The sequence below is a fragment of the Pelophylax lessonae genome (assembly GCF_965119305.1).
Source record: "Pelophylax lessonae genome assembly, chromosome: 3".
Classification (NCBI taxonomy): Eukaryota; Metazoa; Chordata; class Amphibia; order Anura; family Ranidae; genus Pelophylax; species Pelophylax lessonae.
The window spans coordinates 275,086,023-275,109,720 of NC_138770.1; the positions used below are offsets into that span (position 1 = coordinate 275,086,023).

At 43.3% G+C, this 23,698-nt stretch overlaps 1 protein-coding gene across 1 annotated transcript in view; it reads right to left on the reverse strand.

The window, feature by feature from the left end:
- TBL1XR1 (TBL1X/Y related 1) overlaps positions 1 to 23,698 on the reverse strand; it is an 84,585-nt gene that overhangs the window by 34,154 nt on the left and 26,733 nt on the right. Inside the window, exons 4-8 of the mRNA XM_082252370.1 lie at positions 14,069 to 14,201; positions 13,650 to 13,791; positions 11,813 to 11,876; positions 6,816 to 6,913; positions 5,294 to 5,354 (exon numbers count right to left, since the gene is read on the reverse strand). Coding sequence (XP_082108496.1) covers positions 5,294 to 5,354; positions 6,816 to 6,913; positions 11,813 to 11,876; positions 13,650 to 13,791; positions 14,069 to 14,201 — 498 coding nt within the window. The remainder of the gene's footprint in view (positions 1 to 5,293; positions 5,355 to 6,815; positions 6,914 to 11,812; positions 11,877 to 13,649; positions 13,792 to 14,068; positions 14,202 to 23,698) is intronic.

Here is a 23,698-nt window from a genome sequence, read left to right on the forward strand (position 1 = left end):
CGAAGAAAACTAAACTAATGCCAAGTAAAAAACAGCTAAGTAAAAGAAAGAGAAAAACACTTGAAATAAAATCAAAAAGAGGATAGAAGGCTGAGACTGAAAGCCCCAGCACAGGAACAGCCAGCTACTCCTAAGCTAGGCAATTGAAAACTGAGTTGAGAATGCTGGAAGCAGGGAGGTATTGACTGAGGGGACCGCCCCCTAGGGGTGTGATATGCTAAAAGCTTTGATATTAACAAATCTTGTTGCCTAGCTACTCCTGCGGAGCAAAGGTCAATTACCCATTGGTGAAGATTATGAAGGGGCGGCGACTGTCGGAGGACGTAAGAGAAATGGATTTTATAGTAAGTCAAAAATCCCATTTTCTCTTTTGTTCATTAAATAACAAAAGGGAATTAACCGCGCTAAAGGGAAAAACTCAACAGCAGCAACTTCTAGTGTGACCACACCCCAACGAATATTTGCAAATTAAGCCGCGCTATTCACATGATCATGGAAAAATGAAGTCCATAAAGTCCAAACAATATATGAAGATGTATTCAAAGAACAGGTCCCCTTAAGGGCGTATGCTTACCACATAGAGGTAAGATATAGGCAAAACTCTCTGTGCAAGTCTTGTCACCTTGATAGTAGATCCAGGCTCACATGAATGGTGGACTCAGTGGTGATTGGATCATAAAAATAAATAAAGAACGCAATAGCGTAAAACCCAACAAACTAAACAGTTTTCTATATGTATGGATAATAGGTGAAAGTATAAGCCACCACCAATGAACTATTCACTAGTCAGTGAGTACCAAAGGTAAACCATGCATAAGAAAGTGCAAAAATAAGGTAATAGGTACCCCTTACCAAATAGGGGATAAGGATTGACACCAAATATAATAAGTCGTGTTCTGGCTAGTCGCCTCTTACCGGACATCGATAAATAATAACCAAATTGAAGAAAACAATGGTGAAAGATTAAAGTGCTGAACCGCCACCAGCCCGATTTGCCTCTTACCATGTGAAGATAAAAGTGAAGCAAAATGTGCAGATCACAATCCAGTGTGACACACGGAGCAAATAAGACACACCAGTAGATGTTGCCTCTTACCAGATGGAGAAAAACTCAAGCCTGTATAGTATTCACACATCCAGGGACCAACACTTGGCTGATAATACGGCTTCTCAGATGTCTCCAATATTGCCAATATTCACCACCATAAAGAAAAAGAGGCTCCCATAGTGTAAAATCATTTAAAAATGTATTTAATAAAAGCAGAATAACTCACAGAAGACCAGGAATACAGGAGCAGTGTGTGGAACCGCCGGCCGGACGGCTACGCTCGCACTCTCCGGTCGCAATCGGAGGACGTCAGTACCCCGTGACCTCTTTATGGTGGTGAATATTGGCAATATTGGAGACATCTGAGAAGCCGTATTATCAGCCAAGTGTTGGTCCCTGGATGTGTGAATACTATACAGGCTTGAGTTTTTCTCCATCTGGTAAGAGGCGACCCCTACTGGTGTGTCTTGTTATTTGCTCCGTGTGTCACACTGGATTGTGATCTGCACATTTTGCTTCACTTTTATCTTCACATGGTAAGAGGCAAATCGGGCTGGTGGCGGTTCAGCACTTTAATCTTTCACCATTGTTTTCTTCAATTTAGTTATTATTTATCGATGTCCGGTAAGAGGCGACTCTAGCCAGAACACAACTTATTATATTTGGTGTCAATCCTTATCCCCTATTTGGTAAGGGGTACCTATTACTTTATTTTTTCACTTTCTTATGCATGGTTTACCTTTGGTACTCACTGACTAGAGAATAGTTCATTGGTGGTGGCTTATACTTTCACCTATTATCCATACATATAGAACACTGTGGTGTTTAATCCATTTAGTTTGTTGGGTTTTACGTTATTGCGTTCTTTATTTATTTTTATGATCCAATCACCACTGAGTCCACAATTCATGTGAGCCTGGATCTACTATCAAGGTGACAAGACTTGCACAGAGAGTTTTGCCTATATCTTACCTCTATGTGGTAAGCATACACCCTTAAGGGGACCTGTTCTTTGAATACATCTTCATATATTGTTTGGACTTTATGGACTTCATTTTTCCATGATCATGTGAATAGCGCGACTTAATTTGCAAATATTCTTTTGTTCATTGACGGACACAGATCCTGATCTTCTTGTACATTGGGACGCCCCAAAGCACTGTCAAACATGAGGGATGGGAACAGCAAGAAAAAATTCCCAAGGCTAAGCCGTAGCCAACCAGGTAAGAGGAACTAAACCAAAACAACTGGAGCGCACCTGAAGAACATTACACCCCCTAAGAGGGAACAAGCCCCCTAAACAGCAGCCTGCAAAACCTTGCAGCCAAAAGAGGCATCCGCAGATGCCAACACATCCACTTTATAAAATTTTGTGAGTAATATATAATAAATAAAAAAGTGTGCACCGACGACCAAGTAGCCGCCTTGCACATCTGTGTCACTGCCTGATGATGGAAGGCCCAAGAATGATGGTTGCCCTATTCAAATTTTGAAACCGGGGGGGATTTACCACCAGTGGAATAGTCCAGGACTATAGAGACTCTTCAAATAGGTACCTCATTGCGAAACGCTTAGGGACCACAATGGGGCGTTTTTGACGTTCCCACTCTTTTGCGACAAATCTGTCAAACTAGGAAGGAAATGGAGACACCTTCGCCTCTCTAGATGGCTTGTGAGTGCCAAAGGTAATTGGTGCCTCCGCTGCAGCTGCATCTTCCACTTTTTTAAGTCTCACGCATAGACACAATCAGTGCGTCCACCAGCGCCTTTTCATGAGCGGCTACAGGAGTGGAGGAATCATCCTCACTTTCTGAGAACTCAGGGCGCACGGCTGCAGACCCCTCAGGGCGCACGGCTGCAGACCCCTCAGGGCGCACGGCTGCAGACCCCTGAGGGCGCACGGCTGCAGACCCCTGAGGGAGGGCCCCGTCTGTAAATGGTCAGATCAGATTTAGAATCTGAAGAGACAGATGAATCCGGAGAGGGCAGGGGGCGCTTTTTACCTCCCCGCCGGCCAAAAGCTACCTCCACCTGGGACACAAAGGACTCCAGGACCGCCGTCAGTGCATCAATGGATGGTTGGGACCCAGAGGGCACTGCAGGCTTCGAGAGGGGGTCAGGTGGGGAAAAGTGCTCCAAGGACTCCATGAGGAATAAGGGTACCCCCAAAAGTGCAAAAAACACTGCTAAAAGGGACACCCCCACTGCACAGATACCACCCAGTCTCCAGCCACAGAGCACCCCCCGATCCTGCAGCAGAGAGGGAGAGGACGGCACCGGACTCACCACCCCACCCCACCAGGCAGTCACCTGCAGCATAAGGATCAAAGCACTCCACGTGTAGTGTCCAGGAAGGAAAGAGGCCCAGGGGTCAGCACCAGAAGGGCCTCTCACAGCTAAAATGAACGCCCAGAAGGCTCTACAGTAATGGCCACCATTCAATTCAATGCTGGACTAATGTAAAATGGCCGCAGAGGCTACACAAACATGGCCGCCAGCCTATACAGAAAATAGGCTACAACAAAATGGCGGCCCCATGTGGCTCCAGGAGGGATCCCTGTGCCCAGGCAAGACACAGAGCAAAAAGGGGGGTGGCAGGAGCCCCCCACCAGGTACAGCCACCCCCACACACAGCCGATCGCCCGGTCACCGGCTGCGCTTAAGGACATCTCCGAGCAAATAACTGAGATTTAGAAAACAATATAGCAAAGAGGACCACAACAAACTATTGTCAAAAGACCCTAAACAGATGACTAAAGCCCCTTGCAGCCAGATGCTCAAAACAGCAGTGGCAAGGCGCCCCCTTGATGGCTGATGTAGGCAACCTTCATGGCATGGACTGCAACCTGATTGGGTGCCAATTCAGAACGGGGGTTAAGTGATGGGGGGTTAAGTGAAGCGGTGCTAAGAGATGCTTTGGCTTACCAAGGTGCAAAAGAGAAACCCAAAGAATATCTCAAATCAGAGTTTGCGTCATAAAGCTGAAGTCTTACAGAAAGCAATTTTCTCACTCTAATATACAGTATAACAGGTATCCCTACATAGCCGTAACCGTACAGGCTGATGGATTTACAGTGAGCGATGGGAACAATGAGCGATGGGAACAATGAAGTACAATAACTGTTCACCATAACTAAACAAGAAGCAGGATCTGCATATACAAGAAGAAAATATGCTTTGTGCACATATCAATACTAATAATATGAATATATTCACACAATCTGTGGCTTTTGTTCATAAAAAGGTACCAAATATTATAGCTCTCAACAAACAGGATAAACTAAAAAAAAAAAGTAGTGAAACTTTAAAATCAGAATTTGATGTCAGAAATTGCTACAAGACTTAAGCTCCTTTCACACATACGGACCCCGTTTGTCCATTTTTTTTATCAATCCGTTGACGGATGAAAAATTGACATCAATGCATTCCTATGGAAAAACAGACGTAAATGGATGACTATCCATTTAAATTCGTTTTCATCCGCTTCCGTCAACATCAGTTTTTTTTAATGGATGAAAGCCCTATTTTTCATCTGTTAAAAAAACAGAACAGATGAAAAACGAATGACTACGGATAAAAAACGGATGACTACAGATGAACAAGGATGAAAAACAGATTACCAAGGATGAAAAACAGATGACTATGGATAAAAAACAGATGCCAAACTGATGTTAACTGAAAAAAAAAAAAAATGAAGACAAAAAAACGTGACTGAACTGAATAAATGAACGTATGGGTGAAAGGGGCCTTAAGGAATTGATGATAAAGCATCAGCATGCCACTTAGGCAATTCAATTTCTTTGAAAGGGAGGTCAGCAACGGAAGATTGCTTACTTCTCAAACAAAACAAATTGGGATGATGAGGCGAGGCAAGGAAAGTGAATGGTCACCATAGGCAAGAGAATCTACTTCTGTACCATAAGAACAAAACTTGACTGATCACTATGGGCAACTACTCTATTCTTTGTCCTTCTATTCTTTACTACAAGCTATAGAGCTGTGTTCTCCTACAGAAGCTGAAGAGATCATATTATCTTGTAATATTTAATATACAATGCTGTTTAATAGCCTATATGGGGGAACAGCCAGAAGATAGGAGGAACACAGTGAAGCAACCAAGTGACTGCTAAATTGGACTTGCAGCATTTAGATTATTGTCGGTTAGCATTACGAATGTACACGCTGTGCAATAAGCAATGAGAACACACATTTTTCAATAGTAAATTAAGTTTACTAAATAGTTACCTGAGTGGAAAGGAAACTGTTGTTTTGCTTCCCCTGTGTGTGCATCCCAGATAATGGTTGTCTGTGAAGAAAATGCACATGCATTAGTAAACAGATTTTCCCAAACTCTAGCTAGTTTAGAGTCATTCTAAACCTTTTTTTTTTTTTTAAACGTTCTTTCTACCTGCTCCTCTTCTGCACTCCCCTGCTGGTACTCCTGGCTCCCCCTCTTCTACATAACCTCCTGCAGCAAGCAACTTGCTAAAGGGGGTACTTATGTGGGAATCACTCCTGAGCCCGGCTGCCTGCATCTATAAAGCGTTTGCCCTCCATGGCATTTGATGGCTCCTGCTGCTATCAATCCTCCCTGTAAAGGGGGAGAGAGCAGAGACAGATGCTGCTCTCGTGCACAGCTCTTGGATCGGGCTCAGATAAGTATTTGGGGGGTCCTGGAAACCGGTTTTTAATCTTAATCCAAAGAACACATCAAGGCACCCTGTCATCACGATCATGGAGTCGGGACTTGCCAGGTATCTGGACCAACACCTGGCTCAGCCTCTCAGCGAGCCGCCGAGAGCCTGAGCCGGCCTGCTCCCTGCCCCTCCACAGCCCAGCGCTCCAGTGAGCGAGGAGGGGGCAGAGTTAAGAGCTGCTGACAGTAAGCAGCTCTCTGCTCTGGAAGCTGTCAGAACAGAGCAATCAGCGGTGTTCGAGGCACTGGGGGCCGGAGCTGCTTCCACCTAGGTAAGTATAACTGGGGAACAAAATAGAAACACATACTTCTCTTTTAAAGTATTAGGCTTCATTCAGACAAGCTGTATTTTACTGTACACACCTGTGGAGAGACAGGTGTTCTGTATATCCTCATGCAGGCAATCCCACTGATGTTGTCTGGGACACAGGTGCTGCACACACAACCGCTGTGTCCCAATATACCATCTGTGTGGATGCGTGCTCCCGCGAGCAGACACACAGGCACGGACACACACACACCCGCATGGATTTCATATTGGAGCTGTGAGGCAATAAGCAACTGGAATTGGATAGAAGTATCAGTGGAAGTAGTGAAGAGATAAGAATAATGAACAGTTGATAAAACTTCTTCATGAGAGAAGTTGTCCATTACCTAAGGACACTAGCAAAAAAGACAGGCGCCCAGAGTAGATTGGGTAATAGAAGGCACACTAACTAGGTGTGTCTTCCAGCAAAGTGTTTGCCAGTGTCTAATCACCTGAAGGTAGAAGCATAAAAACCATGGTTTAAAACACAGGTCCTATGTAATTAAGATTAAAATGTTAGTTGTCTCTGTACCTTAAAACATAAAAGGACAACTTTAAGAGCAGAAGACTTCCGCTGCCTGCCTTAAAGTGAGCATGGTGGGTCTTAAAGCTTACAGTTTGGACTTTAGAAAGCTTTTGAAACCTGTGCTAGTATTTAGCAGGGCAGGGGAGGGAAGGACTTGCCATTTTCAAAAGAAAGACCGTTTATAAGATGGTTAAACAAAATGGAAGATGAGAAGAGGTAATGAACTTCTCCATATTACCTTGTCTACTCCTGCACTTAAAATAAAGTTTCCTTTCTTGTTCCATTTCAAGGCAAATATGGGTCCTTTGTGTTGCCCCAGGGTGCTTGCAAGGTTTCCTGCAAATAAGAATAAGTGTTTGCAATAATTAAAATGAATAAGTGATTATTCAAATGCAGTGAGTATACAGTTTACCTTTTTGCTTTGCCTCTATTCCTCAGAAATAAACACATATTTCAACATAGTAAAGTCCGCGTATTTCAAGTAACAAGAAGGTTGACTGCCTTGAAGCTTAGTTGCAAACACTAGAAGATTCTGTAAAACCTGCCAGCCACTGCATGCTGCAGAAATAGTTGGCCACAAATAAAATCATATACAGTCTCCAAAAGAAACAAGCTTTCATTAACTGAAATCTAGCCTACTGCTGCTAATAAACATCTCCTGGTGGGGGAGAGGTTCCAGTTTCACTGGAAGACTCAATCTTTGGGGCACAGGCGGCACTTTAGTGCCACCAAAAGTGGCAGAATTGTTGCAACTACAGCAATACACTCACTAGCCACTTTATTAGGTACTGTACACCTTGCTAGTACCGGGTTACACCCCCTTTTGCCTTCAGAACTGCCTTAATTCTTCATTGTACAGATTCAATAAGGGGTTGAAAACATTCTTCAGAAATGTTGATCCATATTGACATGATAGCATCAAGCAGTTACTGCAGATTCGCCAGCTGCACATCCATGATGCGAATCTCCTGTTCCCCTGCATCTTTTGCTCGATTGCATTGATCCAATAGGTGCTCTATTGGATTGAGACTGGATGACTCTGGAGGCCATTGGAGTAAAGTAAACGCATTGTCATGTTCAAGAAACAAGTTTGAGATGAATTGAGCTTTGTGACATGGTGCATTATCCTGCTGGAAGGAGCCGTCAGAAGATTGGTACACTGTAGTCATAAAGGGATGGACATGGCCAGCAACAATACTCAGGTAGGCAGTGGCATATAAACATTGCTTAATTGGTACTAAGGGACCCAAAGTGTGCCAAGAAAATATCCCCTACACCATTACTATACCACCACCAGCCTAAACTGTTGATACAAGACAGGAACGAGCCATGCTTTCATGTTTACGTCAAATTCTGACCCTACAATCTGAATGTCGCAGCTGAAATAAGGGCTCATCAGAACAGGCAACATTTTTCCAATCTTCTATTGTCAAATTTTGTGAGCCTGTGCGAATTGTAGCCTCAGTTTCAGGTCCTTAGCGGACAGGAGTGGTGCCCAGTGTGGTCTTCTGCTGCTGTGGACCATCTGCTTCAAGGTTCAATGTGTTGTGCCTTTAGAGATGGTATTCTGCATACCTTGGTTGTAACAAGTGGTTGAGTTACTGCTGCCTATCTATCATCTTGAAACAGTCTGCCCCTTATCCTCGACAAGTAATTTTCGTCCCCACAACTGCCACTTACTGGCTATTTATTCTTTTCAGATCAGCAGTTTTTGAAATACTCAGACCAGCCCGTCTGGCACCAATAAACATGCCACGTTCAAACTCACTGAAAGCACAGTTCCAGAAGCAAAAATACTGTAGCTGCTGACTTTGAATATAATGACACTTACCTGTCCAGGGAGCCCACAATGTTAGCACTTGAATCCGACCTGCCCATCGGCTCTGGGTGTAGAAGTCAGCATCCTACCTAAGGAAAACAGGAAGTGAAGCCTTGCGGATTCACAGCCTGTTTCCTACTGCGCATGCGCAAGTCGTGCTGCACTTTCTGAGTGGTATTGCTGTCTTCTAGGACCTCTGTATGTCTCCCAGAAGGCAGCGGGTGGAGGGAGGAGGGGCCGCAAATGACAGATCGCTGCAGCACCCTTACCCAGAAGTGGGAGCGGGTACCTGTTATTGACAGGTATATGCTTTCCCTCCCCTCCGAAAGGTGGCAAATGTAGCACCGGAGGGGGGAAGAAGCAGTAAAGCGGAGCTTCCATATTTGGGTGGAACTCTGCTTTAAATACCCTTTCTTCCCCATTCCGATGCTCCGTTTGAACTTCAGCAAGTTGTCTTCACCACGTCTAGATGTCTAAATGTTTCTGCCATGTGATTTGCTGATTAGCATTCTGTGTTATCAAGCAATTGAACAGGTGTACCTAAAAATGTGGTCGGAGAGTGTATATGGGAACAATTATCCATATTAGATGCAAGATATAGTACCTGATATATCAAGAATGCAGCCCCAGGAACTATACTGTAAAATTCCAAGCAAAATGAATAATGGGTAAAGAAATACCATATTTTACTATGACTTCCACATTTAAAAGGAATGGATATTTTTTTACACAGCTACATTAGTCCAGCTTGGACTAATGTAACTATCCATATGCCATACCTGACCTCCCTGGTAGCTGGAAATAGTAGACAGCTACTCCTGTGATCTCCACATGCTTCTGCTCCGAGCAGCTGCCTTTCTACATTCAGAACACAGGAGGTACAGGCTTCAAAAGAGCTGAACTAGTTAAACATAAAAAATTGGTACAAATATATAGGTTTGGCTTTGTTATACTAATCTAGCAGTGCACCCATCTAAGTTAAGGAATTCCAGGTATGGATAGTTTGGACTAACCTAATTATGTATATGGCATGCCTGGCCGATGCCCCTAGAAGCTGGAAATAACGGACAAGGAAACCTACTCCAGTGATCTCCACTTGCTTCCGGGTCCAGCACTGAGCGGCTGCTTTCTGCTTACTGAACACAGGAGGCCAGCCACACGGCACAGGCACTATTCAGAGAACGTTCTTCATTTTATATGAATGTACAGCATTCTCTAATTGCACAAAGCGGAGATTGTGACATCACCACCTCTCCACCTTGTTCAAACACAGAATGTTTTTGACAGGTACCTGCTTCCCACTTCCATTCCAAGCGCCACTTGGTAACAGAAATTCTCCTTCCTCCCCCCCCCGTAGTCTTCTGGGACACTGACAGGTCCCAGAAGAATGCATCCACCATTCACAATACGCAGCATGATTTGCGCAATTGGCAACCAGCTGTGAAGCAGGAATTCCATCACAGCCGGGCTCCCATAGTGAAGATGCCGGTGCCGCCGAGGGAGGACAGAGGATGAAGACGGCTGGGCTGAGTGCAAAGCTGGACCGTGGGACAGGGGAATGGCTGTTTTTTAAAAGTCAGCAGCTATACTTTTTGAAGCTGCTGACTAATTTTTTTGACAGGTTGCTGGAACACTGCTTTTAAAATCATGTTTGCAACATTATATTGTATACGTTTAACTAATTCAGCTCTTTAGACATACGTAGTACATCCATCAGTTTATGCTTCATTTCTTCAGCTGGCTCCCGGCTGTCAAGTGAAAGTGATTAAGCAGCTATATAGCCACCGATCACTTTAAAATCGAGGTCCAGGCAAAACCTAACTAAACGCTAAACCTGCTCTGTACCACATTCTAAACTTATTCTATCAAACCCTGTAAAGCAAAAAATCACTGTACTTACCTATTCTGCAGTCGATCCAGTCTGGTCCCAGCATCAGCTGTCAGTGGCAGTTTCAGCGTGGAGGCGAGTGCAGGAGAGGCATCCGACAACAGAAGCCCCATAGTAAGTCTATGGGTGACGTCACTTCCCATTCATTTCACAGCCGTTACCGGTCCTCTCCTGCACACAGCTTCCGCCGCTGGAGACCGGATCGGGTGCAGAAAAGTGAAGTACAGCAATTTTTGCTTTACAGGGTTAGATAGATTAGGTTTAGAATGTGGCACAAAGCAAGTTTAGCATTAGTTAGGTTTTGCCTGGACTTACCCCTTTATAGTGTCGGCGGAGTAATTACTGTGCATCAACATGACACCTGTTCTTCAATCTTCTCTGCCCAAATGAAACCGGAGAGAGACGATGATTTAGTCACTTTCAGGTTCAGAAAATGTCATTCTCTGGCTGATACAGTCAGGGAAGCATCTAACCAAGCAGATTTCTGCTCTGGTAAATGCTTTGGAGAGCAGGGGATTTGCAACTTGAATTGTTTTGGGAAAAAAATTAAAAAAAAAAACACAAAAAGGTACCCCAATTTCTTTGTATAATGTGGAAGATGGTGTTGCGCAGAGTAAACATGTCACGCTTTAAATTGCGCATGCTCGTGGAATGGCGACTATTCTATGGTACTTCAAAATCTGATGCGATGCTTTAAACGCCTTTACAGGTTTCCTGTTTAGAAATACAGAAGAGGTCTAGCACTAATATTATTGCTCTCGCTCTAACCACATGTGTGGTGTGAATACTGTTTAAATATGCGTGCTCAGATCACGTATGCGCTCGCTTCTGCGCACGAGCATAGAGGGATGGGGGCACTTTAACATGTCCCCTCCTGCCTCTTTGGTAACCGTTCCAACCGAACGGCTCATGAGCAGCTCGGACCGGTTTGTGAGAAAGCAATCTGCAAAAACCGATACCGGGGTTACGGCTGATATTTTCAGCCACAATACCAGAAAGCCCCTTACAAACTGCAAAGTATATTTAAGTATTGGGGTAGGCAAGTGGTTAAAGAAAAAAAAAAAAAGAAAAATCCCCCTAAAAAATGTAATTCCTCTTACCCCGCGCACACTCACAAATGCAAACACATGGCCAGGGTGTGTAAACTGTGACTGCACCATTCATGAAGTATCGCTGCGATCTTCAGGGAGAGAGAGCACTTATTCTTACGCCAGAGCCGACAGGCAATTCTAAATGGATGAGCTGTCAATGTCACCAATGCCCTTTGGAGATTTTTGGTTACCATCGTTTTTTGCGATAAGGTCACATGCAATTTTAAGACTTAGCATTTTTGGTATCTATTTACACAACACAACACAACCCCATCTTTTATATTTAACCAAAAATTAGGTATTCTATTGTGTGTACTTAAATTAATTTTAATATATTTTTTTCCTGAAAATCCAGATTTTTACATGTGTGCAAAAAAATGGTAAAAATTGCTGTAGTGCAGGAGTGGTTAAAAACCTAACTATAAAAAATTGCTTACCATCTTTTGTCCATATTCTGGCAAAGCCATCATAGGATCCAGTTGCTAGAAGTGTTCCTTCACTCTGTTAAATTAAAACATGAAAAACACTAGGATTAACCATAACATTTATTTTACCAGTAGACTTTGACCTGGTCTAAGTGCCGGTTCACACTAGGTCGCTCCGACTTAGGGGGCGACCTGTGAAGTCGCATGCAGCGCGACTTCTGCACGACTTGCACGGACTTCATCAAATGAATGTCATTGCAAGTTGCCTCCAGGTCGCCCCGAAGTAGTACAGGACCCTTTTTCTAAGTCGGAGCGACTTGTGTCGCTCCTATTAGAATGGGTCCTGTACTACACTATGGGAGCGGCGGTGCACGACTTGCCAGGCTGACCAAGTCGCCTGACAAGTCGTATTAGTGTGAACCGGCACTAAATGCACAGCTTTATGTGTGTGTTTTTTTTTTTCACAAAATAGAGCTTTCTTCTGATGGTATTTAATCAAAACTTTTTTTGATTTTTTGCTAAAAAAATTTTTTGCTAAAAGTTAAAAAAAAAAAAAAAAACACACCACCTCACATGCTGCGATTTCTTAATTTCTTAATTTTCCAAAAACTTGTGACAAAAAAAAAAATAAATAAACTAACCATGCCTCTTACTAAATACCTTAAAACTGTCTACTTTGCAAAAAGGGGTAATTTGAGAATATTTGTACTGTCCTGCCATTTAAGGGCCCCATAAAATGAATTAGGCAGTTATGGCGCTTTTCCACTGAATGGAACCGAACGGTTCGGCTCGCTTTTGTGCTTTTCCACTGCTGGTACCGCATGGTACGGTGTAGGAATGGTTCAGTACGGTACGGCGGCGCTTTTCCACTGCATGGAACCGAACGGTACAGCTCTCAAAAACAGAACCACCTCGATTGTGGTTCCAAGAGGTACCATATCCCACAATCCTTTGCATGCAGTCACTACTAGCCACTGATTGGTCAGGGAATCGTTATCCCACCCACTTAACTTTAGTACTACTTTAGTGGAAAAGCAAACCATACCGTACCGAACCGTTCCAACAGCAGTGGAAAAGCAAACCGGGCCAAGCAGGGCCGAGCCAGTACTTGCAGTGGAAAATTAGTACATCATAATTGATACATTTTCAAATAGGATGTATACTATAGTTGTAGACTCTACAACTTTCATACAGACTTAATAATATACACGGATTTTGGTTATTTTTACTAAATGTAGCAAATTCATTTTGGCCTAAATTGATGAAGAACGATTTTTGTTTTGCAAAATATTATAAAAGAAACTAAGTAAAACATTGGTTTAGATACACTGTAAACCTCATAAGATTTAGACTCAATTCACACCAGCGCGACTTGTCAGGCTGACAAGTCGCGGTCACTGGCGGTCCATTGACTGCTACAGGACCCGTTCTAATAGGAGCGACACAAGTCGCTCCGACTTAGAAAAAGGGTCCTGTACTACTTCGGGGCGACTTGCATAGACATTCATTATATGAAGTCCGTGCAAGTCGCGCCAAAGTCGCGGTGCACTGGACTTCACAAGTCGCCCCCGAAGTAGTACAGAGTCGTGTCGCCATAGTGTGAACCGACTCTTAAAGGCGTTGATTAAACTTCAAAAAAGGCATTTTTCTTTTTAATAAAATACACACCTGAACAGATGTGTGCAGCAGGGGACATAATAAAAATGTTTTTCATGTTAAAAGAGAGTGCTATGCCTCACTAAATGTTTTATATCACAATGTTACAGTACCAAAAAGAGTGAAAAAACAAATGCAAACATTAGAGGAAAGGCTTTAGAATTCACATTTCACATAAAAGGTTTTGACTTACGTTCCAATCTAAAGAGGTTACATCCTTGTTGCTAGGAACATCTTGTCCACCCTCTCGTATACAGTGTCTAAGGACCAGCTGTGTTGAACCACTAGTGCTGTTTTCACTAAGATTCCATATCCGTGCTGTTGAATCCCCTGAACTAGAGAGGACAAATTTTGGAAGGAGAACTGGGTTAAAAAATTTCCCTTCATATGGAATAAAAGCACATGCGGCAATAGATAATGGTGTCAACCTAATGATAAAGTGCACCTAAAGTCAAATATATATGCTACTGTTACATCATGGTACAGTTGTGTCTTATCGCATTAGATCCTAATAAGCTCTGGGACTGAAGTGAATGTCTATGTTCACTGTACTGTATCCAACAATGTGGCCACGATATTTAAAAGGAAAAAAAAAAAAAAAAAAAAACTTACCCTGATGCCAGGAGATCACTAACTGGGTTCCAGGCACAAATAAACACTTCTGATTCATGACCACGTAATACTACTGCTTTGCTAGATGGGATTTCTACATCTCCATCAACTTCCATCATGTCAGTGTGGTTATCTTAAAAAAAACAAAATAACAAATTCAAGAATACATAATTTTAGAGCCCATTCACACTAGCGCGACTTGTGAGGCAACTTGTGTTGCGCCAGGTCGCCCCAGGTAGCTTGACATAAAGCAATGTTAATCAATCAGTGCCGTCTTAATTGGCACTACTGAAGTTGCTCCAACTTCAGAAAAGGGTCCTGTACTACTTTGAGGCGACCTGTGATCCGACCTGTCCCATATACTTCAATGGGAGTCGCCTCCTTATCTTAATTGACACGACTTGTTATCAGACTTTCCAGGAAGAAGAAAGATTAGCCAGGCATTCCCCACATTGCAGCCATGCCTTTAATGGAATATATATACCATTACATACACATTATATATATATATATATATATATATATATATATAAATAATGGTATATATATCCCATTATCTCTGCTTGGTCTGTGTGAGTGGCACTGGTGGACACTGATTCATGGCACTGATACGTGGCACTGGTGGACACTGATTCGTGGCACTTATACGTGGCACTGGTGGACACTGATTCGTGGCACTGGTGGACACTGATTCGTGGCACTGGTGGACACTGATTCGTGGCACTGGTGGACACTGATTCGTGGCACTGGTGGACACTGATTCGTGGCACTGATACGTGGCACTGGTGGACACTGATTCGTGGCACTGGTGGACACTGATTCGTGGCACTGGTGGACACTGATTCGTGGCACTGGTGGACACTGATTCGTGGCACTGATACGTGGCACTGGTGGACACTGATTCGTGGCACTTATACGTGGCACTGGTGGACACTGATTCGTGGCACTGGTGGACACTGATTCGTGGCACTGATACGTGGCACTGGTGGACACTGATTCGTGGCACTGATACGTGGCACTGGTGGACACTGATTCGTGGCACTGGTACGTGGCACTGGTGGACACTGATACGTGGCACTGGTGGACACTGATTCGTGGCACTGATATGTGGCACTGGTGGACACTGATTCGTGGCACTGATATGTGGCACTGGTGGACACTGATTCGTGGCACTGGTGGACACTGATTTGTGGCACTGATTCGTGGCACTGGTGGACACTGATTCGTGGCACTGGTGGACACTGATTCGTGGCACTGGTGGACACTGATTCGTGGCACTGGTGGACACTGATTCGTGGCACTGGTGGACACTGATTCGTGGCACTGGTGGACACTGATTCGTGGCACTGGTGGACACTGATTCGTGGCACTGGTGGGCAGTGGCACTGGTGGACACATACGTGGCACTGGTGGGCAGTGGCACTGGTGGACACATACGTGGCACTGGTGGGCAGTGGCACTGGTGGACACATACGTGGCACTGGTGGACACTGATACGTGGCACTGGTGGGCAATGAGGAAATGAGTAAAAAAAAAAAAAAAACAAACAGAAAAGGGGAATTAGGTCACAACACATCATATTCTGATTGGCCAAACACAAAGTCGTCTGTCATACAAGTCCTGCAAAATAATTCACAAGTCGCGGTAAAAAGTAGCTCCGACATGGGGCGACTTTATGGTTGTGGCAGTGTGAACCGGCTCTTAAGGAAACCGCTGCAACAAAGTGAAGCAACACATCACAAAATAAAACTGCTAAATTAAATAAGCAATTCTAAACTTTGTACCATTCATGCAATAATTCAAGACATTCGGCCCTTGTGTATGGAATCTGGTCCGACAGCGTTCAGCCAGCTTCTGTCGAAGGGGCATGGCCGAAAAAAGGTCTGCCGATCAGCTATCTCAGCAAATGGTTTAGAACACAATAGCTCAGCAGGGGAGATAGCTGTACTAACATCAGATTGTTACTACAGCGGCTTTTTTTTTTTTTTATTGAGCCCGCTGGGTTGAACGGGAAAAAAAAAAATAAAAAAATACACAGATGGTGTGAACCAGGCTTTACTAAGGATTGGGCAAATCTCCTCATTAACATACAGATCTAGTTCACAATTCATATTGAAGACCGCCATCAAAGGTATTTTTCAGTGTTCAGGTTCTTAGAAAGAGCATCTAGATGGTTAAAAAAAAAAGCATTTCAAATTGCTGCTTATGTTACATGTGAAAAAGTACACGTGACAAGCATGTCGATGCAATCTAATACTGGTCATAAAAGTGGAAATTTAATTTACATCTGACAGTTTAGAGAGCTCTGGAAGCACAGTTATCACTACATTCCAGTCGCATACACAGCAACTCTACCCTCTCCTCCCCTCTTCATTTACAGAAGCCTTTATGTTTTGTGAATAAGTTCACTTAACACAAAACGCTCTGTAATTCAGCAGGCGGAGGAAGCAGAGCAGGTGTATGAGATTTTGCAGCTACAGAAGGTCCAGCGTCAGAGCGTATAAAACCTAGTGATGGTTAAGTTCCAGGCCCTCAGAAAAAAATAAGTTGATGAGGTGGCAACACCTCCCTAGACTTAACCCCTACTAATCTAGCACATTTAACAAAGCTTAAAAACTTCTGAAGTTCAGCCTAAAGAGACCAAATAAACGCATTGCAAAAAGCCTTTTGAAAGGAAAAATCAACTATGTTAAGATCAACTATTTTAACATGTTTTTACTTTAAAACTAGGCATCATTACATACAGCAGCTCCACATGCTGGAACCCAGAGAGAAATTATTTCAAAAGAGACTAGTTTGTAACAAAACCATTTCTATACAAATAAATTAATATTTTTCAAACATATACAGGGGCCTTTGATGCCCCTTTTTGGGGTACAGTACAGGACAAAGGCTCCTTGAAGTCTTCAAAACAAAAGGTGACAGTATGCAACCCATGGTCAAGACACTGGCAAACAACGTGGTTAGGATGGCCATATAACCTCTCCCACTTCAGCAAGCAATAAAAGGAAAATGCTAGAACCGATGAAAGGATGGCTTGTGTTCTGTACCACACTCCAAAAAAAAAAAAAAAAGATTTTACAGGCAAGTTAAAAATGTATTTATTTTTTTAAATTGTACACATTCTTGACAAAAGGATGCCTCCAAGCTATACAATTGAGGGGTGGGCAACACAGCAAACAGGCCCAAACAAGGGAGTCAGGTTTCCAACATAAAGAAAAGCTTGAAGCACCTTACAGTCAAAGCGGACAACAGTAGAGGCCTGAACAAGTGAACATCCATCTGTTAGAACTTCACAAACATCTAAAAAGGTGGACCAGGTGGTAGGCTTGAAAATATGTAAAAGACACCTAGTGCGAAGTCCAAGAGGCACTGTGAGTGAGCTTTAACAGGGAAAGTCCTATCCCTCAAGGTGTAAGCATTACACTTGTCTAACTCACCTAGAGATGGTGGAATGAGATGCACAGTAGTCCTAGTAAGGTCCCGCACGTAGGATAAACAAGGAACCAAGGTACAGATGGAGGCAATGGCAGAAGGTAACACTCGAATCAGCTAAGTAACGCAGCATTAGCTCTTTGGCGGTGCCAAGGAACAGGGCAGGAGGAGGTCCTAATTAAGGGAGCAGGAGGAAACCACATTGCTTTATGAAGGAGGAAGGGTTCCTTACAGGATAAGGCTGCCAGTTCTGAAACATCTTGCTTACGTGACAGCCACAAGAAAAAAAAAAACCCTTACAAGTAGATCTACTAAAGGAATAACCTCAATCGGCTCTAATGGGAGATTCTGTAGAGCCAACGGGACCAATTCTGAGATCCTAAGGTGAGACAGGTGAACAAACTGGGAGAAATGTGAACCACCCCATAAGCCTTTACCAGGGAATGCGTAGCCAGCAGCTTTTAAAAGTGAATGGCCAATATGAAACTTGACCCTTTTAACCACTTGCCGACCGCCGCAAGTACATACAATGCAGCGGTCAGCCCCGTGCAGGCAAAGTGACGTATGGGTACGTCACTCGCCTGCGAGCCAATAGGGGGCGAGCGCGGGCCAGAGGCGCGCTCCCGCCCCCGCTCGTTCACTGTGATCCCCACGCGATCGTCCGGTACAGAGGGAGAAAGGCAGGCGACTAATGTAAACAAAGCCGCCTGTCATTCTCCCTTGTGTAAGTGCAGAGATCATATGGTCCTGCTATGTAGGATCGTATATCTCTGTAGTTACACAAACAGCCACATCCCATAACAGTAAGAAGCACGCCCCTAGGGACACACTTAACCCCTGCATCACCAATAAAGTTAACCCCTTCCCTGCCAGTGTCATTTTTACAGTAACAGTGCATATGTATAGCACTGATTACTGTAGTAATGTCGCTGGTACCCCCACAAGGGTCGAAAATGTCAGTCAAGGGTCCGATCTGTCCGCCACAATGTCGCAGACCCGCAAGAAAAAAAAAAAAAATCGCAGATCGCCATTACTCGTTAAAAAAAAAAACAATAAAAATAACAAAAATCTTTCCCTTAGTTAGCAAACGCAATAACTTTTGCGCAAACCAATCAAAATACGCATTATTGCGATTTTTTTTTACCAAACATATGTAGCAGAAAACAAATTGGCCTAAAATGTTAAAAAATTTTGATTTTGACTTTTTTTGGGGAATTTCATATAAAAAATGTGAAAAATATTGTTATTTTTGCAAAATTGTCGCTCTTTTGTTTATAGCGCATGATCAAAAAAAAAAAAAAAAAAATCGCACAAGTGATCAAATACCACCAAAAGAAAGCTCTGTTTGTGGGAAAAAAAGGACGTCAAATTCTTTTAGGTACCGTGCAATTGTCCGTTAAAGTCACTCAGTGCCGCATTGCAAAAAAGAGCCTGGTCAGGAAGGGGGTAAAATCTTCCGGGGCTTAAGTGGTTAAAGCATTATTAACCACTTTAAGACCGGGCCAATTTTTGACACTTGGTGTTTACAAGCTAAGATCTTTTTTTTTTTTTTTTGCTAGAAACTACTTAGAACCCCCAAACATTATATACTTTTTTTTTTTAGCAGAGACCCTAGAAAATAAAGTGGAGATCGTTGCAATATTTTTTTAATACACCATATTTGCGCAGCGGTCTTCCAAACGCAACTTTGTGGGGAATAATTAACTTTTTTTAATTAAAAAAAAAAGGAAAGCAGTAAAGTTGGCCCAATTGTTTTCCATAATGTGAAAGATAATGTTACGCCGAGTAAATAGATACCCAACATGTCATGCTTCAAAATTGTGCACGCTCGCGGAATGGCGACAAACTTTGGTACTTAAAAATCCCCATATGCGACAATTTAAAAATTTCTACAGGTTACCAGCTTAGAGTTAGAGGAGATCTAGAGCTCAAATTATTGCTCTCGCTCTAATGATCGTGGGGATGTGACGTGTGGTTTGAACACAGTTTACATATGTGGGCGGGACTTCTGTATGCGTTCGCTTCTGCGTGCGAGCCAACAGGGACAGCGCGCTTTCATTTATTTTCCTATTTTATTTATAATTTTTTTATTTTTTACACAGCTTTTAAAAAAAAAAATAATATTCGATCATTTTTATTCCTATTACAAGGAATGTAAACATCACTTGTAATAGAAATAGGCCTTTTAAACCGGTTGCTAGGCAACGACGTTTGGCGTCGCTCCGGTCCTCCAAGACCATAGAGTCGAGTGAGGGTCATCTTGCCCTCACTTGACTCCCTGTCTCTGAGGATCTGGAACCGGATCGCTTTCCCTGCTGACGGCGGGTCCGGTAAGCGGGGAAAACGGCCGAACGCGCCGGGATGGAGGACCTTTTCCGCCGCACTGTAAGGGTGATCCCGCGGCTAATTCGCTGCTGGGACCACCCTTATCTGAAAGCCGATCGCCCACCATTTTCAAAAATACCGGGGTCATGGAAGCTATCTGCTGCCTTAACTCCGGTATTTAGCGTTAAAGGACTGATGTAAAACTGTGGCGGGCTGTCGGTAAGTGGTTAAACATAAAAAAAACAAGCACTAACATGCCCCTGGGTGTCTTTGCCATAATTTACCAGTATGCACAGGGATAACTTTATACTTGGCTGTGCCTAGAACCAGCCCCAGATACTCTAGGCATCTGAAAACCTACAGGAACTAGCTCATCGTTTGAATTTTGGAACACAAGGCAGTGTCTGAGGAGTCTTAAGCAGGAGGTCCTCTATATATCTGGTAACATGGATGCCTTAAACTCTTAGTAGGTTAAGGTGCGGAGCAAGCATCTTTGTGAAGACTCAAAGCAGAAAGTGTTTTTGTAAGATCTGGTGATGAGCTGTCCTATTAATCGAGTAAGGCTGGACTCTGAAGCAGGATATTCCTTACAAGATCCTGGAGGCAGGATGAATAGAAGTCAGTCTTCACGGTAGAGGATGTTGCTTTGATGTAAACCCTGATGGCACAAACTATGTTCAAGCAGTGGAGAGCAATTTTCTTTGGGTACCTTGGAACAAGGCATAAATATGAAAGGACTGCTTTCATTGATACCAAAGATGAATACCGATAGGAAGAAATGATCTTGGGTGTAAAAACCATCATATCTTTGGGAAGAAAGAGCTGTAGCTCCCTACAAGAAAGCGGCTATCTCAGAGACACATCTGACAGGTGTGATGGCAACCAAGGGGGACACTTTGCAGGAGAGATCATTTAGAGCACAGGTGTCAAACTGGCAGCCCTCCAGCTGTTGCAGGACTACAAATCCCATGATGCTTTGCAAGGCTAACAGTTACAAGCATGACTCCCACAGGCAGAGGCATGAACGGGACCCGTAGTTCCACAATAGTTGGAGGACCGCCAATTTGACACTCCTGATCTAGAGGGATTTTTTCAAAGTGGTTTATTCCTTTCGCTGCCAGGTACTGCACTTCACTTTTAAACTCAGGTGGCCAGGGCATTTTTGCAAATGTTTCCATTGCTTTTTTATTTTTCCCTTACAGCTTTCAGAGTTTGTTAAAGACTCCCAAACCACACATTTTCTAAAAGCATAGGACCAGCAGAATGAAAGGAAGGTGCTACTGATTTATTTTAGACCCCGTGCTATGTGTGGAAATTGTTATCAAAACAATATTTTTGCTAAAAATACACAAAAAATTAATAGTGGCAACATACATGGATAATTTTATATAAATCCTACTATAAAAAGCTAAAAATGTATTGGAGTTAATACATAACAAATATTTAGAAATTTTAAGGCCCCGTTCACACTGGGGCGATCCGACTTCCCGGGGCGACCTCCGGCGGCCGGCACGGACTTCATAACATTGAAGTCTATGACGGTCGCTCCGGGTCGCCCCAAAGAAGCTCCGGACCCTTTTTCTAAGTCGCTCCTATTAGAACGGGTCCGCAGCTTCCCTATGGAAGGCGATCTACGGCGACCTGTGAGGCGACCAGGTCGCCCCAGTGTGAACGGGGACTTAATTGTGCTTTTGTTTTTTTTTTGTTTTTCAAACTTTCCGGTATTTTTTTATTTGTTTAGCAAAAAGGAAAAAACCCAGAGGTGATCAAATACCACCAAAAGAAAGCTCTATTTGTGGGGGGAAAATTACATAAATTTGGTGTAGGTACAGTGTTGCATGACCGCGCAATTGTCATTCAAAATGCAACAGCACTAAAAGGGGAAAATTGGCCTGGGCAGGAAGGGGGTGAAAGTGCCCTGTATTGAAGTGGTTAAGGATGATTTTACACTTCTAAGCACAAGTAGTGCAGGCTGTCAATTGTCACACCATCCTTTCTATGGTGAACAAATCATTTTTTTTTACCCAGCTTGGCAATAAAAACCTTACTCAGATTTAATGGAATGTACCACATAAACTTCCATACCACTGTACATTTCTTTAAACACCTCAATCTTGTATTAAATAAAAAAGAATCAAAACTTGTTAGAGCTCTCTGCTGTACAATTAGATGAAAGTAGGTTAACGCCTTCCATTAAAATATCAAAGATGCTACAGAAACACCAGCAGGGGTCGCTCCCACATCACTTTGTTCTGCAAAATCCCTGTGTTTTCAATCATATAAGGATACCAGTCTAGCCAAACAAACCAGTCGTCCATAACAGCTTTCTGGGAAATCCTAAGGAAACTGCTTTTAGATAATGTGTCTTAACCTGCTTGATTGCTGATCTATAATCTACAGACACCTTCACTTTTGAAAGATTCATAAAGAGATTATATATACATACACAAATTGATTATTTTTGTCATTCAAATAAAATTATTGCATTAAAAGTAAAAGAACAAACAGGTTTTGTTGATGGATTTCTACACGTTGGCTGCTACACTGGAAAAGGTTGTGTAGTAATGGAGGTGGTGGGGGGGGGAGGTTTTTAACATCTTGCGGTCTTTCTCAGTCTGGTGGTGTGCACCTCCTCCCCCTTCCCTCAAGAAATCACAATGTGCACAGTACCCCCAGCGACTGGAGGACAGACCGCATGACCATACAGTATAGCTGCCAAGTGCACAGCTATCAATTAATCCATAAAACTCAGGAGACACTTAGAGGTTCTTCTTCCAGGTCTCCCAGTGGTTAAAGCATACCCTTTCAAGTCTTTGGGTGTTCAAATATATCCCCTAGACCTAGAGACTTGGGAGGTAAGATGTTGATGTCACCAGAGGGAGGGGGAAGTGGGCAGAGATCTAAAAAAATCAAGCCTCAGCCTCTTCTCCTCTGCATGATCCTGCAGAGGGAGCAGTGATAGGTAGTTAGAGACAAGGGGAGCATTGACAGAGTAAGGATAGGAAGAGTTAGTGGATGGCAGTGGGTATATGGCTAGCAGAAAGGTGCAGTGTCATGGGTGTTAGGTTCAGAGCCAGGGAAACAGTAGTAGGGGGACTGAGTGGTAACTAAATGCAATGTCAGGGAGCAGAGAACAAAACCCCAAAGGGTTCCTCATAAGCCTCAATGCAAAAGCTGTCTATGAGCATGCAAAGAGGCTTTTCTGACTGTGCTCTACTGCTTTGTTGTAGGCTCCAAAACCGCATATGCAGCTGATCTAAAGTACAAGTGCAAGGGAGGAACCCTGTATGGATTCAGGGACCTGCACCAGCATGTTATTTTAGGACATGGCTGTTTCTCTGCAGCTGGGAGTCTCAATCAAAATTAATAGGACGCCAGAACGGACATACATGCAACATCTGTGCACCCCCATGCTGGGAAAACACAGACCTGCGCAGCGACCACAGTAAAGCGCCACATGTGAAGAAGCTCTCAGACTTACCAGTAAACACTATGGAGGCCTTGGTCAACTAAGGACATACAGAAGATCCCACCAGCCTGTGTGGCTCAACGTAAAAGGGTAATTAAGGAGTTTATGGAGCCATCTATTATGCTCCATTATATAAAGGCAGTAGCATAATCTACATATGGGAAAAGTCTGTCGCAACCCTGCATGTTTACTGAAGAAAAACGTGTTATGAGTCTGTATAAGGTGAAATTGTAATGTCTCAGCAAAACATGAAATGTGGTCATTTAGGTCTGACCTGTGGTAGAGATGTACATCCACACCCTAGGATATATTAGCAAACAAAAAAAGAAAGGCCCACAGAAGCACATGCAAAACGATCATTCGCAACCTACATCAATGTATATGAAGAGTACAAGTCGGTG